We start from the raw sequence: 15,544 nt of genomic DNA, 5'->3' as shown, positions 1-15,544 counted from the left end.
CTGGCTGCTGTGACAAACAGGGAAGGGTCGCTTTGCTCTTCTCAGTATTATGAATGAATGTCTGTTCTTTGATTTTATTCCCGTAACTTTACAGCTTTATTATCTACAACATAATCAACGAGGCGCGGTAAACGAGCTGAACTAAGCTCAAAATTAGTTCAAGATGTCTGCGAGCGCCGTGTATGTCTTGGATTTAAAAGGAAAGGTAAGATAACGGGGCAGCCGCGACGTTGCTAAGCTAACGTTAGCCTAGCTAGCGGCTTTGCTAACACATTCCTCACTGACAGATTATGATGTAGCTTATAGGGGCTAATATGCTGCATCAGGTCTTTGCTTGTGGTTGAACTCACAATAACGGCTAAGTTAAAGTAGGCGGTCAGTTTATCAAACGATGTTGAAATTGGAGACATGGAAGCCCACGTAGCGTTATGACAAAGTAACTAGACACGATGACTAACAAACAGATGGACAGCTGTTTTTTTTCGCACAGCAGCAGTGAAAGTAAATAGTCACTGTAAACTGCTACATGTGTACGCGTCCCATTGCTCATAATCACTTGTCTTCTAGGAAAAAAAGGCGTACATGTTAATAATCGTGATGCATTACATTCAGGAAGCATCCAGTTTAAAGTCCCCTTTCACTCAAAAATATGTTGTTTTTTTTTCTTGTTCCTACAGTTGAATGTTTGAGCTTCACTGTGCAGAAGGATATATGTGCAGAGTTTGACACTATAAGGCTATTTTCACAAAGTTTTTCTGTGCTCATTAATAATCCAGTTTTAAGGGGCAGGCCTAATAGTTGAGAAACTGATCTTTGTCCAATATTCAATTTACAGAAGTGTGATGTGGAAACTTGAAGCCTCCAGTGCACGTTCACTGACTTTTCAGTGAAGTACGAGACTTCTTCTGTGAAATAGTTCAAACGTTTGAGATGAAATATATTTGCGTATTCATAGATTTTCAAATTAATTAATTAATCAATTAATGAGGAAGAAGGTGTAAATGTCATTTTAAGAATTTTAAAGTGGTGATTATACCTTTTTTTTGTAGAAAAACCATATCAGACACACATTATCGTCCCATGCAGAGTTTTGTTATGTGTTAATACACGTCTGGAGGGGATCTTTAACATGTCTTTCTTGCTACCGCCCTCAGCTCTGTTTCCGTGGAGGAAACCCTGTTTTTGTATCAGATGCATCATTCACACAGTACAGCGCTGCTGCTTGTTGTACGCCGAATTGTAGAGTAGACTCCTATTACTTATAAAACGTTGTTGTAAATGTGTTTCAGTTTGCCTGTATTCAGAGTACTATTTAAAGATCCCCTCCAGACATGTTTTAAAACATATAAAAATACTCTGCTTTGAATAATTATTTTTGTCTGTTTTTTCCACAAAAAAGTTCAATCGCCAAGTTAGAAACTATTAAAGTTACATCCACTCCTTCTCCTTTATTGAAAAATCCAAAATCTATGCATATTTCATTTAAAATTTTAACTGTTGGACACAAGATGTCTCCTACTTCACTGAAAAGTCTATTCTCAGTATATATTCAATCTACTATTATACAAGGCAAATATTCACATTTAAGAAGCTGGAACCTGACTTTTTATTCCCTAAAAAGATTAATCAATTAGCAAAATAGTTGGCAATTAACGTTCTGTCACTTGATTGAATGACTGATCATTTACTCTCCTAATTCATTGATAAGTCCATTCTCAGTGTATGTTTACTGGAGGCTTCAAGTTTCCACATCACACTCGTGGAAGCTGCATACTGGACCACGATTAGCACGTAACGTGTTAAAAGTGTGAAAACAGCTTTTGAGCGTCAAAGTCTGCACAGTAAACAACAAACATCCAAAGAAGGAACAATAAGCAAAACACAAGATTTAACAAGTATATGAAAATAAAATAGATGTTCTACTATTGGTAACATTACTTCTTATGGTGATCACACCCAGCGTTTTAATAATCATCTCATCGCTATTTATGATCGTCAAACTGCAGCTGCTGGTGATTGCTGATGAAGAAACACAGACGCTGTAAGTTATTCTCAAATGTTGTCTTTTCCTTTCAGGTCCTGGTGTGCCGAAATTACCGTGGAGATGTGGACATGTCAGAGATTGAGCACTTCATGAGCCTTCTGATGGACAAAGAGGAGGAGGGGACGCTGTCTCCAATCCTGGCCCACGGAGGAGTCCGTTTCATGTGGATCAAACATAATAACCTCTATTGTATCCTTATTGTTTACACGCATGGTATTTGTAGTCTGTGGTTCAGTTTTTGTGTTTTTGTTTTGTTTTTTTGTGCTGTTGCGACGCTTATTGCTACATTTCTTAACACACATCACCGCAGTGGTTGCAACATCCAAGAAAAATGCTAGTGTCTCCTTGGTGTTCTCCTTTTTGTACAAAATTGTCCAGGTAGGATGTAATTCTTTACCAGCTTTTGTTTAAAGCAGTTTTGGTTTATAAACAACACTGATAAAGCTTTTTATTGTGGTTTATAAAACTGTGTTTGTGTTTTTCAGGTTTTTTCAGAGTATTTCAAAGAATTGGAGGAAGAGAGCATCAGAGATAACTTTGTCATCATATACGAGCTGATGGATGAGCTGATGGACTTCGGTTACCCTCAAACCACCGACAGCAAGATTCTGCAAGAGTGAGTATCCTCTTGTTCATAGTCTCGCTGTAATTAACTGAATTCATTATCGATTATTTAATATTTTTTGATCAGTGTTTAGTCTAAAAATGTGCAAAATGACAACAAATGCTCAACACAAGTAGTGTTTCCCAGTGTTTCCCCTATGAGGAAACACAAAAATCTCTTTTTTAATGCCAAAAATAACAATATCTATTAATTCAGTAATCAATAACTTCTGGGGGATTCTTTGTGCAGCGTTGCTCCGAAACCCGAGTGAAGCTCTGTGTCGTTGCCTGGGAAACTGTTGGTAGCGTAGTTTCTTTAGGACAGTGTGTAATGTGTGTGCGCAGCAAGTGTGACTTTGAGTGAGTGCTAAAAAAAAAAAAAAAAAGTGTTAGTGGTCAGTGGTTAGTTGTTAGTTGTGAATCTGGCGGTAAATGTACATTACAGGCTACAGTGTGTCAGTAAATAAATGCTCGAGCTTCTCAAGGCCAAGAAAGGTCACATCTGTTGTTTCCCCAACTGCTGGAAAAGTGAAGGGGGTTAGTTTCGAAGTTAGCAATAGAGAACAGAGAAACATGTGGCTGCCGAGTCCCTCTGAAGATTTGCTCAGTGCACTGCATCTCCCCCCCCGTAACCCCAAGTAACCCCAGAATTTCTCTCGTTGCTAATATTCATGGAGACATTACATGATGCAGCACACTGCGACGTTCTCATACATAGATTTCGTTTAGCAGTTGAATCAGGTTTTTTTTGCTCCACAGGCTTTGTGGTATTGTTCTGTCATTTCTAAATATCGACAAGTTAGAATGAATTTACTTTCCTCCCCATAAAGAACTCTAAATGACCGTTTCAACTCGCAGGACTGTGGTTAACTCAGACATGTTGCAAACTAACTCTGGATTTCCCCACGTTCTCTCTGAGTACAGCAATAAGTCAGACAAATCATCCGTCAGTAACCACGAAAGTCTGCTCTTCTTTGATTTTTTTTTTCTGGAAACTCACCACCGCAGACAGTTAGTTTCCCCTTTTTTTCTCTGTTTTGCTTGACTGTTTATGTTTTTGTCTCTCAGATACATAACCCAGGAGGGGCACAAACTAGACACTGGCGCCCCACGCCCCCCGGCAACAGTCACCAACGCTGTCTCCTGGAGGTCAGAGGGCATTAAGTACAGGAAGAACGAAGTCTTCCTGGACGTCATTGAGTCAGTCAACCTCCTGGTAGGAACTGCTTGTTTTAGAAGCGCTGCGTTGCTCAAGGAATGCCAGGCATACTGTTTGTAAACTTCCCTCCTCTGTGCGTCACAACACGCTCCAAAAGCGTCTAGCTAGTTGATCTTGCTGTGCTGTGCTTTTTTTTTTATGTGGCTAAATCTATCACTGATGAGTCTCTTTGTCTTTGTCACGAACTGACTTTTCTACTACTTCCATGTTTCAGGTTAGTGCCAATGGTAATGTTCTACGTAGTGAGATCGTGGGCTCCATTAAGATGCGTGTCTTCCTGTCTGGGATGCCTGAGTTGCGGCTGGGCCTTAACGACAAGGTTCTGTTTGAAAACACCGGACGTGAGTTCCTTCTAATAACCGACTTGGGTTAAAATGGGTTTACGAATGATTTGAGCTGGATGAGGAGCCTGATGGAAGCTTTGATGATGATAAATTAGGTTTTCAAAGCATTCATTTCTTTCCTGGCACTGTTCTGAATCACACACCACATCCTTCTGGTACTTCATGCAGATTAGAGAAACCCTAAAAATGTTTTGCAAATGCTATTTGATTTCAGCCTGATTGATACCAGATCATGCAATGCACGTAAACTCATGTTTATGACTATGTAAAACTGTCTCTTATGCTTCGTTCAGGAGGGAAGAGTAAATCAGTAGAGCTGGAGGATGTCAAGTTTCACCAATGTGTCCGTCTGTCTCGCTTCGAGAATGACCGCACCATCTCCTTTATTCCTCCCGACGGAGAGTTCGAGCTCATGTCCTATCGCCTCAACACTCATGTGAGTACCGTGGGTCTCGACTGCCTCGACGTCCTCGTGCTTTACGGGAAAAATAAATTGTTTAGTAGTTAAAGAGACTGACCAAAAATCACCCGCCCATCCCCCAAATCCCACCATGCGGACACCAGTTCAGTTCCTCAGAGCTCTTTTGAAATAATATAATACAAATAAATAAATAAAATCAATCTGTCAGGGAGTGGGAATGAAATAATAATGATAACTTGTGTGTGGCATGTTTCAGAAACAGTGTTACAGTAAATAAATGCCCTGGACTCTTGACTCAGAACACCACAAACACAAAAATTGTTGCAACAATGTGGGAGATTGAAAAATAATATTGAAATATACTCCTGCAGTTCTGTGGAAACACTCCCATTTATCAGCATCATGGATACATTTTTAACCACCACGCCATCAATTCAACAGAATGTCAAGTAAATCATCGCTACCATGCTGTGCATGTTCTATGATCATGACTCATGACTCATGTGTTTCTTATCGCTGGACAGATATCTTAAGCAGCCTATCAGAAAAACACCTGGTACGCCTGACAGATAATCTCACCCTGATGTCTGGTTAATAGTAACAAAACTGTAAATGCGAGAGATTGTCCTTTTCAGAAGCTTACATTTAGAAAGAATGTTTAGAGCTGTTTTGAGAGGCATAGTCGGTACGCTTTGTAAATATTTATACTGAACTCCGAACCCAGAAACGCCGACAGAGATGGGATGTCGGCTGAACAAACTTTTCAAGTCATCAACTAGGCAAAGCATTTCAAATAGCAAAAGCAGAGTCGTGAAAGGAAGTGGAAAGTCCTATAAAATGAGTAATGGTGGAGGCTGTAGTCAAAGACTTTAGGTTATGAAAGTTTAAACTGGGATCAAATTCTCAATAAATGTTTCACAATAGGGTTTCCAGTAATCTTGTGGGAAGGGAAATACAAGTGAAGTCTTTCCAGTTGCTGCTAGTAGCAGCCACCACAAACGCACATGAACTCTGCTGTTCAGGAAACAATTGTCACAGTTTGTTGAATTCTGTTGCATTTGATGCCGAATTGCCGACTCAGTCCGTATAATAATGTTTCTACTAAACTTAAATTAGCTTCAAGCGACTGGTTTTATACAGAAAATAAAACCTTGAAGTCTTGAAGAACGTGAAGAGCGATGTTTCTTCATGAAAAACTTAAAATAAAAATTTTTAAAAAACACCCTAAAAGGTAATTTCAGTAATACCTTTCCAGCCTTTAGCAGGTGATCAAAACATCTAACTTGAACACAGCAGAAGGTCAAAGATTTGATCTTCTTCTATGTCTCTGACATCCAGTTTGAAGTGTTTTTGAATTTATAGGCTCCAAGAGACGTTATCCTTTGCTATGGCTGAACTCTTACCTCTCTGTTGGTATGTGTGTGTATATAACTAATAATATAATAATTAATGTAATATTTTAGTGGATACACAAAGAAACAAGTTCCCTAACATAGTGTGTGAAGTGCTCCTCAAGTTTTTCAAAATTCATGTTTTTCATATTTTCCTCTAAAACCTTTAGATCACTCAACACTGAACATGAAGTTTTCTTGTTGTAGTAATATCTGTTACACACTAGAGGGCGACTGTGTCACAGGTTATTTATACTGATGTGTGTTAAATGTACTACAATGATTTTGCTTGTGGTAAAAAGGTGTGTGTTGCTTTTGTTTTAGGTGAAGCCCTTGATCTGGATTGAATCTGTAATTGAGAAGCACTCCCACAGTCGGATTGAGTACATGATCAAGGTACGGTCACTTCTTCAGCTGTTACATCATTTGTAGCTGTCTCATTGTCATCATGTGGTTCCCATAGTTACTGTAAAAAAAAAAAAGTAACAAATGATTGGTATGTAATACATCTCATATTATGTTACGCAAAGAATATTTAATTTCTGTTGCTAGGATTCTCTCAATTGAAACAATAACAAAAGATGGACTTTGATGATGTCATAACATAGCGTGGGATCATGGGAGTTGTTGTTGTTGTAAGGATTACTCCAGTTTTTCTCATTCAGGAGGTTTTTTACCGGGAACCCAAAATGATCCGCAGAGGTCTTCTCCTCTCCAAAACAAACAGACCAGGTGATTAAATCTGGTAAAAAATCTGTGTTTCTCTGACGCTGTTCAGCGGACACAGGACGTCAGGAGGGGTTACGAATCAAACTGACTCTTTGCTCAGCTTGTTTCTCTGGAAACTTAAGATACAGACGTCTGATGACTAAAATCCTTCATCCGGTTAAAAGATACAATAAAAACAACCAAGATCTAAAAGGTTTATTGTAAAATTGTGGCTTAAAACTGAATAGAAAGTCAATGTATAACAGCTGCTGGTGGCCAACCACGACGCTGACACATGCGCTCAAGATGATGGTCATCATTTCTTGGTAGAGGGTAAAGGGGATGTGACGCCATTGGCAGGCGACCGAGTGAAACGAACCATTACCTTGATTTAAAATGACGAATTTCTCTGGGTTTAAAAATTGATGGAAACAATTGGGATAATGTAAGTACACAACTTAACAAAATATAAAACACATGTCTGGTTGTTTTGAGTCATTTTAATGCAGAAAAGTTACATATTATACCTTTAACATTCACATCAGAGAGTACTGTAATGATTTTCAGGGATTTTTTTTTGTAGTTTACATTGTGTATCATGTCATGACTTGTGGTAAACCAAAACTATGTGTTTAAAACATCTATCGAGATCTGGTTTGATATCCTGTATAGGCGGGACATCATGTTAAACTTGAAAACCTGCTTGTTTTGTATCTCAGGCGAAGAGTCAGTTCAAAAGGCGTTCCACAGCCAACAACGTGGAGATCCACATTCCTGTGCCAACCGACGCTGACTCACCTAAATTCAAGACCACAGTAGGCAGCGTGAAGTGGGTGCCTGAGAACAGTGAGATCGTCTGGTCAATCAAGTCCTTCCCTGTGAGCAGAAGTCATTGATTTTTTTTTGAGTATCACACACATAGTTACAAAATGATTATGTAATCTTATTTTGGGGTTTTTTGGTGATATCTTTAGATTTGGACATTTCCTCATTTTATATCAGTTTCTGCATTTGTGTTCATAAAAACTTGGTAGAATATTTAGTTGTCAATTTATCACAAGAATTTTCCAGAGTTTTGGTTTTGTACCTAACAGTTTCTGTCATGACTTGTCACAGGGGGGAAAGGAATATTTGATGCGAGCCCACTTTGGTCTGCCGAGCGTAGAGGCTGAAGATAAAGAGGGGAAACCACCAATCAGTGTCAAGTTTGAGATCCCGTACTTCACCACCTCAGGCATTCAGGTACTTTGTTCCACACATGGACACACATGACCTCCTGTCAGACAGTATTTACAAGTAATTCCACAAGTAATTTGTTTAACTTACTTGCAGCAGCACATGAGTAGCAGTAATATAAACTTCATTCCTCATGGGGAGATTAGACGAATCAGTTTTAATCACATGAAAATCCATCTACACTTCTTTTTTTTTTTTTAGTAAACTTTCTGTGAGCAGAGTCGAACAAACGCTGCAGTTTATTTGCACCTGCTGTTTGATTATCATCCAGTGCACATGCATGCATAGTTCAAATAACTTGTGGTTTTCTGTTGTTTCCCTGTCATCCTGGATTTAGGCCGTATGGTATGTAGCACTGTTGCTCATCTGTCTGCCCTCCACAACAGGAATTTAAACAATTTATATTCGTCCCCTTTTTGGCCAGAGGGGGCAGTAAGGCAGCACTGTTAGACTGTCAGATTCCTTTTGTGGTAGAGAAAATTTCTACTGTTGAACAAAACCAGAAAGCAACTGCTCATCAACTTGGACTTGGCCACCTGCCTTTATCTTAATCACTGTAATAAAAATGACATTTTTAATTTCAGGTATGCAGATTCACGGAATTTCGACTGAGATTCCCATGAAATTGAACGAGAAGGGAATGTTTTTATTTTTTCCTTCATGTTTGAATGGAAATTCTTGCTGACTACAGACTTACACAGATGTGCTGCACATAGTGTATAATCACAGTTGTCCTGTGATTATATGTGTAGCACCACAGTAACACAAAATTATGTTTTCCCATGTCTTGATGTGAGGAAACAACGGCAACTTGACAAACTAGTTGAAAATATATTATATTATAATATTGTCCTAAAGAAAATTAATTGTTTTCCACAGACAGGTACATTTATTCACACAGTGTTACATTAACCAAAGCTGATTCATAGAAGTTGTTTAATGTTAGTTTTGTAAGAACATTCGACCAGTAATCAAAATCGCAGCCTCAAGAACACGAAGACTGTTTCTTCAAAGAGATTGAAATGAGTGTTCACACAGTTTAAATCCGAGTAACAATAAAAATTGGAGCAAAAAAACTCAACCGAGGGTTTTCTTGTAACCTGAGTAAAGCCTCACTGTAGACAGTGTGTATACACTTTAACCCAAACCTTACTTTTATTTCACTTTCTTCTCATCTTTTTGTCCCTCTTCTCCAAACGTCCCCCCCGAACTTTGATTATTGCAAATGTTCAGTTTCTTTGAGAAAGTAGTGAACTCCAGCTCACTGTGGATACAATTATATGAAAAAAGCAGCGACAATTTTGTCTCACATATTCATTTATAATCATTTGTTTCTGAAACCAAAGATCCAAGATTGATACTGAAATAATATTACGTAAGGGTCGGCACATAATTCTGTTTGTAAATGTTCTTGTTAAAGCAGCCAAGCTTGGTGATAGGCCCTTAATGAATTCTTTTAACAGTATAAGGACTAACATTGTAAATAAAACCTCCAAATGAATACTCTTAGTGAAATAAAACCAGCATTAAGCTCTCATATCAACTTATAGTTGAACGACTGAGTGCCCAACTGTCTCCTGCTGACACACACTTGTTTACTTCTTCTGCTTGACTTTTAGTACTGCTTTCTGTATGACTTTCATTAAAAGAGCTGAGAGGTCATATTTTCCAGCATCTCCACATTTCCTATGATAGTCAATAAAACATTATTAAGTTGTATGGACATTATGCAGCCCACTCGGAAACAAGAAGCTCAAACCCAAGTTAATTGAAATATATGATATTTGTAATTGGGGTGGTTTTGGCAGTATAAGAATGCTCACCATTTTCCAAGTTAATTTGGCAGCTGAAAGAAATAATGTCCTTTTCCTTCCTTCCTTTCAAATCTTTGCCAATCCTTAAATGAACAGATGCTCAAATAAGGGCATGTGCATAAGGTCACGGTCCGGTGACAAAGGTGTTGAGTCAGCCCATGTTAACAGCTAAAATCCTTTATGTAGATTTAAAAGTATAATGTAATGTGAAATGAGAAGTATTTTTAACTAACTCGTCCAGAAAAAAAGAAGTTTCTTAACCACTAAATAAATTTTTTTTAAAACTGACCGCACAGTTTCAAGTGCACTTTCAACAAGACCAAAAAAAAAAGGTCAATGTGTAAAAACTTGAGAAATAAAACATTTTACATACAACATAACAACAACATAAACAAGAAATATGTTAAAGATTTGATATATAAGTTGAAAAAAATAACTAAAGGTTATATAAAAACAACAAAGTCATATAATTTGCAGTGCAATCTTTGTTGATTTAGATCAAACATGCTCATCTGTGGTGGACCGACAGCACAACAGTTTGGGTGATGGATCCTCTTTTTGCGGTTTTTCTACAAACCATTGCTTACTCGTGTTCAAACACAAACAAACCGAGTATTTCCTGTTCACTTCTATCAGGACACACCCTTTGGGTCGAACTGTCATACACCCCGTGATCAGAGTGAGTCGGTACATGTCCTCAACAACAACTGTGCTCAAGTTTGGCTTTGTTGAATCACTATCACCAGTTTTAGCAGGATAACGATGCAATAACATTAATCATAGTGACAAGAGTTTACAACTAGAAAACATTGCACTCCATGGAAATACAATAAACGTACAAATAAAATTATTGGCAACACAATCTTAACCGTCACCATCTTAACTGACTGGGTATGCAAAGTTGTCACACCTTTTTGAGGGTATGCATTAACATCATTCTGTTCAGTAAGCCTTATGAAACTAAACAAAATAATACCTATGAAACTATTTTTCTTTCGCTAACTTCCTGGAAGGAAGCCACCTAAACGGTCTGGTTCTGAGAACCACACTGTGCCCAGGGGAAGGATGTTTTTTAGCCCAGTATACTTCAACTGAATACCAGAGATGGCTCATTCAGTTTTTCAACAAGACATGTGCTCTACCAAAAGGTTAAAGAAGACTAGTAAAGAGTTAAACCCTGAACTTGAGTTGTAGTTTTGACTCTTTAACATTTAAAGGCAAATGAAGTTATGAGTTAAGAGAGATATTGGAAATAATAGCGTGTTATGAGCATGTTAAAATATTCAGATTAATGCTTTAATTGCAGCATTTCCCTATTTGAGTTGTCGCAGGCCTCCGCAGTACAGCTGTGTCAAATAACAAAAAGTCTTCCTCTGTCACGAGCGTTAGAAGTATTTGGTGACTAAATTGAAACTTTTCTCAGTGTTTGTGATCTCCCTCCCTCTCGAAGGCGCACAAGCAAAAGCCGTATTCACATCAAAATCCTGTGTCAAGCCAGTAACCTTTCCCTTATTACAGGGCAACAACAGACTGGTTCTCAGACTCTTAATGCAGCCAGTAACACCACTCTCTATGTTTGAGAAGAGACTGTGAAGTTTAATTAGACACATGTAAATATCAAAGCATGAGAAAGTTTCTCTTAACTCCACCACTAAGTGTAGGGGAGCACACATGCGAAGTGTGCGTGATGCACATAACTACACCTTGTAAATGTAACTAGAAATGCAGTAACCCCACACTTTGGCTGAGTGGCAATAAGAGCTGAGCTGTAGTTTAAATTTTCAACTTTCCTCTCCTTAGGTGAAGTCGAGAGAACCCAAACAAGTTGGTAGATGCATTTTCAGCTATAGCTTCTACTAAAAGCCTGATAAATCCAGACCACACATGTAGTCTGTACTTACCAAACAAGATACAACAAACATCCTCCTCTCCCCTTCTCATCTTACAAGCCATAATGATATTTTGCGGATGATGGCTTTTGATGCCGTTTTGCTGACTACGTACCCACGGTCAGGCCGACTGCATGTTTGGCTCCTGCGTTCAAGGAGAAGTGCTGCGCCGGCAGACTCGGTGATCCCGCGTCTATGTGTTTGTCGTCATGAGTCTGGCGGGCCACGGCGCTCACTCTCTCTCTCTCTGACCTCACTGTGTAGTGGAAGGTAATAACAAGGCGGCCAGTACCGAGGCCCGCCGCCACTCGACCAACAAATTCCTGCCCTGTCTGTCCTGTTTTCAGCTGGGAACCGGCATAATGGAGACATGGCACGGCGTCTTCTCCCAAAGAGGGGTCATGTCAGCCTTAAAATGGTAGAACTCATCCCCGCTAACTGTGAGAACATGTGTGTTAAAGTTATTACTGCTGAAGTACACTGAAGCATGAAAGATGCCTCTGTTTTTATTTTTGTAGTGCAGGTTTTTTTTTAAAACACTGACAGATACTTATTGCTACCACAAGATGAGATGACATACCACAGAGAAGTAAGTTCTCTATTTTATTGTGGTTGAATAGAAACAGTTATTAACTCCATTTATAAACAGGTCACTATAAAATTTAATCAAACTTGCATGGACAGATTGTTTTTTTTTGTTTTTTTTACAGTGTAGTAAATCTAAGGCATAAAAATTTCCCACCTGACAGAGAAAAACTATGTGCAATCATGTTCTAGTGCCGCTCAGGATGGCAGGGTATTTTTAGAGTGTCTTCTCGAAATTCAGCCATGTGGTAACACAGGTCTGGTGAAATATCGGTTAATGGCTTGTGAAAGTTGTATCTTGATTATGCTGATGTGCACTTTTTTTCCCCTCTCGGGCCTCGAAAAATACAGTTATGTAAATTAACTTGTGTGTCCCTTGAAAGTTGCTCTGTAGCTGCTTCCCTCTTCTCAGTGTGAGTCATACTACTGCTTCCTCATCAACAACACTACAACTCGTAGCTCACCAGCTGTAAACGAGTACTCTACTCATAATCGTTCTTTCAAGTGTCACATAGCTTGAAAGGTAGCAGATCACAGCTACGATAGATTCTAACCACGACCCAGAGTAACCACAAGCTCTGTATCAAAACATTGATAAAAACACTTTTCTTTTCCATTAAATCGCTAAATACGAGCAACTGTAAGAGGAGCTATGAAGAGGTGATGGCATGACACAGATGTAGTGTGTTTTGCTACAATGAGAAACGACGGCTGTGCCCCAGATCCATATGAAATAATGTTTATGTACAGTGTACAGTATATATACACAAAATTTTATGATATACTGTTTGGGCAGTTGGTATACAAGAAATGAGCATAGGTTACCATTTTAACAGGAAATCACACAATACATGCAATGTAAATAACATTTTTGGAGCTGCATCACTACCATTTGCAATATTTCTTTTTTTTGCAGCTGTGAGTACCACTTCCATGTCCTTTATGCATTGCATTGTGGGAGAAAACTGTGTAAAAATCTTTTAGTATGTATACTGACACTTTTCAGAAGATGTAATTTTGTCACTTTTCTAACGTATACACAAAAGATGCTCAAAACCTGCTAAGAATTAGTCTTGAGAGTTTGCATTTTCTCCTGTGTGGGTGCTTGGGTTCTTCCCACAGTTCCCATTGCATGCTGGGGATGGACTCCAGCACCCTGTGACCCTGCACAGGACAAGCGATTTAGAGAATACACTAATGGATAGAGCTTTTATATGTTTAGGATTAACTAGTTTTACCTTAATATCAACAAATGATGTATCATATTGCGTTGGTCATTGCACTTCAGCCTTGCAGTTTTTTCTCATTTTGTGCATAAGTGCAAACCTGCAACATGAATTTATTTGATATTGTTTGAAAATACACGTAACACTCTCCACCTTTTGGCAGGTGCGTTACCTGAAGATCATTGAGAAGAGTGGATATCAGGCCTTGCCGTGGGTGCGCTACATCACCCAAAATGGAGGTAGGTTAAGAGATCTCTCATGCTTGTGCAGAATGCCCATATGTGCAGGTATTAGGCAACAGTTGGGCAATGCAGTGCAATGTGGTGGGAACTAACCTTGAACTGATGCAGTTCTATGAAAAAGGGGATACACTGTAGAACATGAGGCAATGTGGCAACGTCCTGCGAAATGTGAGAAAGTGAACTTTTTCTTTTCAAGCTTCCCGATCTTCATATTGAGATTACCAAGGTTGCACATGTTGGTCTTTTTGCTAATGTTGCCAGTAATTGCCAAACATCCTCATCTCATTTCCTTTGTGTTCCATTCATTCTGGGTGGAAAGCATCAGCTGCCTCCACTTGATTTCTCTCCGATTCCCTCTTTTCTTTTGTCCATTTGATTAAGTCTTGTTCATTTCCTCCTCAGATTACCAGCTCCGGACCCAGTAGGCAGCGCCTCAGCTGGCAGTAGGCAGGTGGAGAACCGAGGGGGCGGAGTTGAGCCGCTAATGCGCTATCAATGGCAGGTGTCAGTCATGAGACCATAGGACTGTCAGTATATACATTTTGTTTGTTTTTGTATTTGTTTAAAGTTATAATGATTTCAGATCAATGCAACTATTAGATGGGGCCTTCGGTTTAGCACGGTTCAGAAAAAAAAAGTAATTCTGTTTTACTTCAGCGTGGCTCCTAATGTCAGCGAGGCCAAAGGAAAGGAGAAGAAATGTTTACATCCAACGGACACAGTGCAGAGTTACACGCAATCTTATCACTGTGGGTCAGATGGTTTAAAATCATATGTTACAATTCTTTTTCTCAAGTTACTGTAATCACCTCCACACAGGTCAATAACACACTCACCTGTCAGTTTGAGTATATTTTTTATAAGAAGCTGCTTTTTTCTGCCACGATTCCTATTTGTTGATTATCTGTATATATTTGTTACATTATAATGATCTTCAATTCAGTGTTATTAGTTAAATGTCTGTAAATTAAAAAGCAAAGGTCTCTCTTTTTGTATTATCGCCTCCATACGATGCCATTGATACATGCCAGAGCAATGCCTTCCTCCTTGGCTGTTGTGCTTTTCATTTGACTCCTTTGACATTCAGCTTTGCAGAAAACACTCGATGTGGTCAGTTTAGGTTGCACGGTAAACAGAGTACCAGTTGAAAATCCCTCTTTCCACCCCGACACCTGTTTCCCTCTTTCTCTGTCTGTAACCACGCTATTTTAAATCATTAAATGTCTATTTAGAGAAAACTGTTCCATCGTCTCCTTGCGTCATTTCACATGTGATGTCAGTCCTGTAGAGTCATCACTCCGAGCTGACACGGGTGTCATCTGCAGGCACCTGTCCCGCAGGCCAGTGAGGAATGCTGAATGGGGGGAAAAGCTCTGCAGAGAGAGAGAGAGAGACAGAGGAGGGGGTTTCCTGTATCAGGCTTGTGGTCGTAGCTAACCCTGGATGGTTCTTTCCACCCCATCCTGGAGGTCTTTTCAACAGTGCGACTCTTAATACCCAGGGCCTGTGATATCATAGGCAATTGAGCGCCAGCACTCCGTAAACATGCAGGAGAGCTAGGAAGGATGTGACTCAAGCTGCGGTCAACGGTCGCAGACATGCTAGAGAGCAACACGGGATGGACCAGCACAGACTAGCTATTGTTCATGCCAAGCCAGACTGCAGCGGTCCTGCATGAGGTCATTTCTTAAGTTTGTCTTGTAAGAGCACTGTGATACTTTTAATTCATGTGACTCAACTCAAAGAAAAGGTACTGAAGGCTGTGAGTCCATGTTACTATGACGTGAAATGCTAGATTTGTTTTATTACTCACACGATGGAC

General features: G+C 39.3%; 1 protein-coding gene across 2 annotated transcripts; it reads left to right on the top strand.

Moving 5' to 3' along the window:
- ap1m1 (adaptor related protein complex 1 subunit mu 1) lies at positions 1-14,963 on the top strand. Of its 2 annotated transcripts, XM_067606345.1 has the most exons (12): positions 1-205; positions 2,077-2,233; positions 2,355-2,422; positions 2,530-2,660; positions 3,716-3,863; positions 4,081-4,207; positions 4,504-4,646; positions 6,347-6,418; positions 7,450-7,608; positions 7,847-7,972; positions 13,644-13,719; positions 14,125-14,963. In XM_067606345.1, the coding sequence occupies exons 1-12, from the start codon at positions 164-166 to the stop codon at positions 14,145-14,147; spliced, it is 1,272 nt and encodes a 423-aa protein (XP_067462446.1). In that variant the 5' UTR covers positions 1-163; the 3' UTR covers positions 14,148-14,963. The 2 variants fall into 2 exon arrangements, with proteins under 2 accessions (XP_067462446.1, XP_067462447.1); XM_067606346.1 differs by lacking the exon at positions 1-205 and having other exon boundaries at positions 2,092-2,233; positions 2,355-2,424; positions 2,531-2,660.
- The last annotated feature ends 581 nt before the right edge of the window (positions 14,964-15,544 follow it).

Source organism: Thunnus thynnus, chromosome 12, assembly GCF_963924715.1.
Source record: "Thunnus thynnus chromosome 12, fThuThy2.1, whole genome shotgun sequence".
Lineage (NCBI taxonomy): Eukaryota > Metazoa > Chordata > Actinopteri > Scombriformes > Scombridae > Thunnus > Thunnus thynnus.
This window is presented reverse-complemented; position numbering and strand designations above follow the sequence as displayed.

Excerpts from the sequence above, each read along its gene's own strand:
- ap1m1 (XM_067606345.1), top strand. The coding sequence starts at position 164 with ATGTCTGCGAGCGCCGTGTATGTCTTGGATTTAAAAGGAAAG. Across the intron at positions 7,973-13,643 it reads TCACCACCTCAGGCATTCAG|GTGCGTTACCTGAAGATCAT; the intron begins GTACTTTGTTCC and ends ACCTTTTGGCAG. Across the intron at positions 13,720-14,124 it reads CTACATCACCCAAAATGGAG|ATTACCAGCTCCGGACCCAG; the intron begins GTAGGTTAAGAG and ends TTTCCTCCTCAG.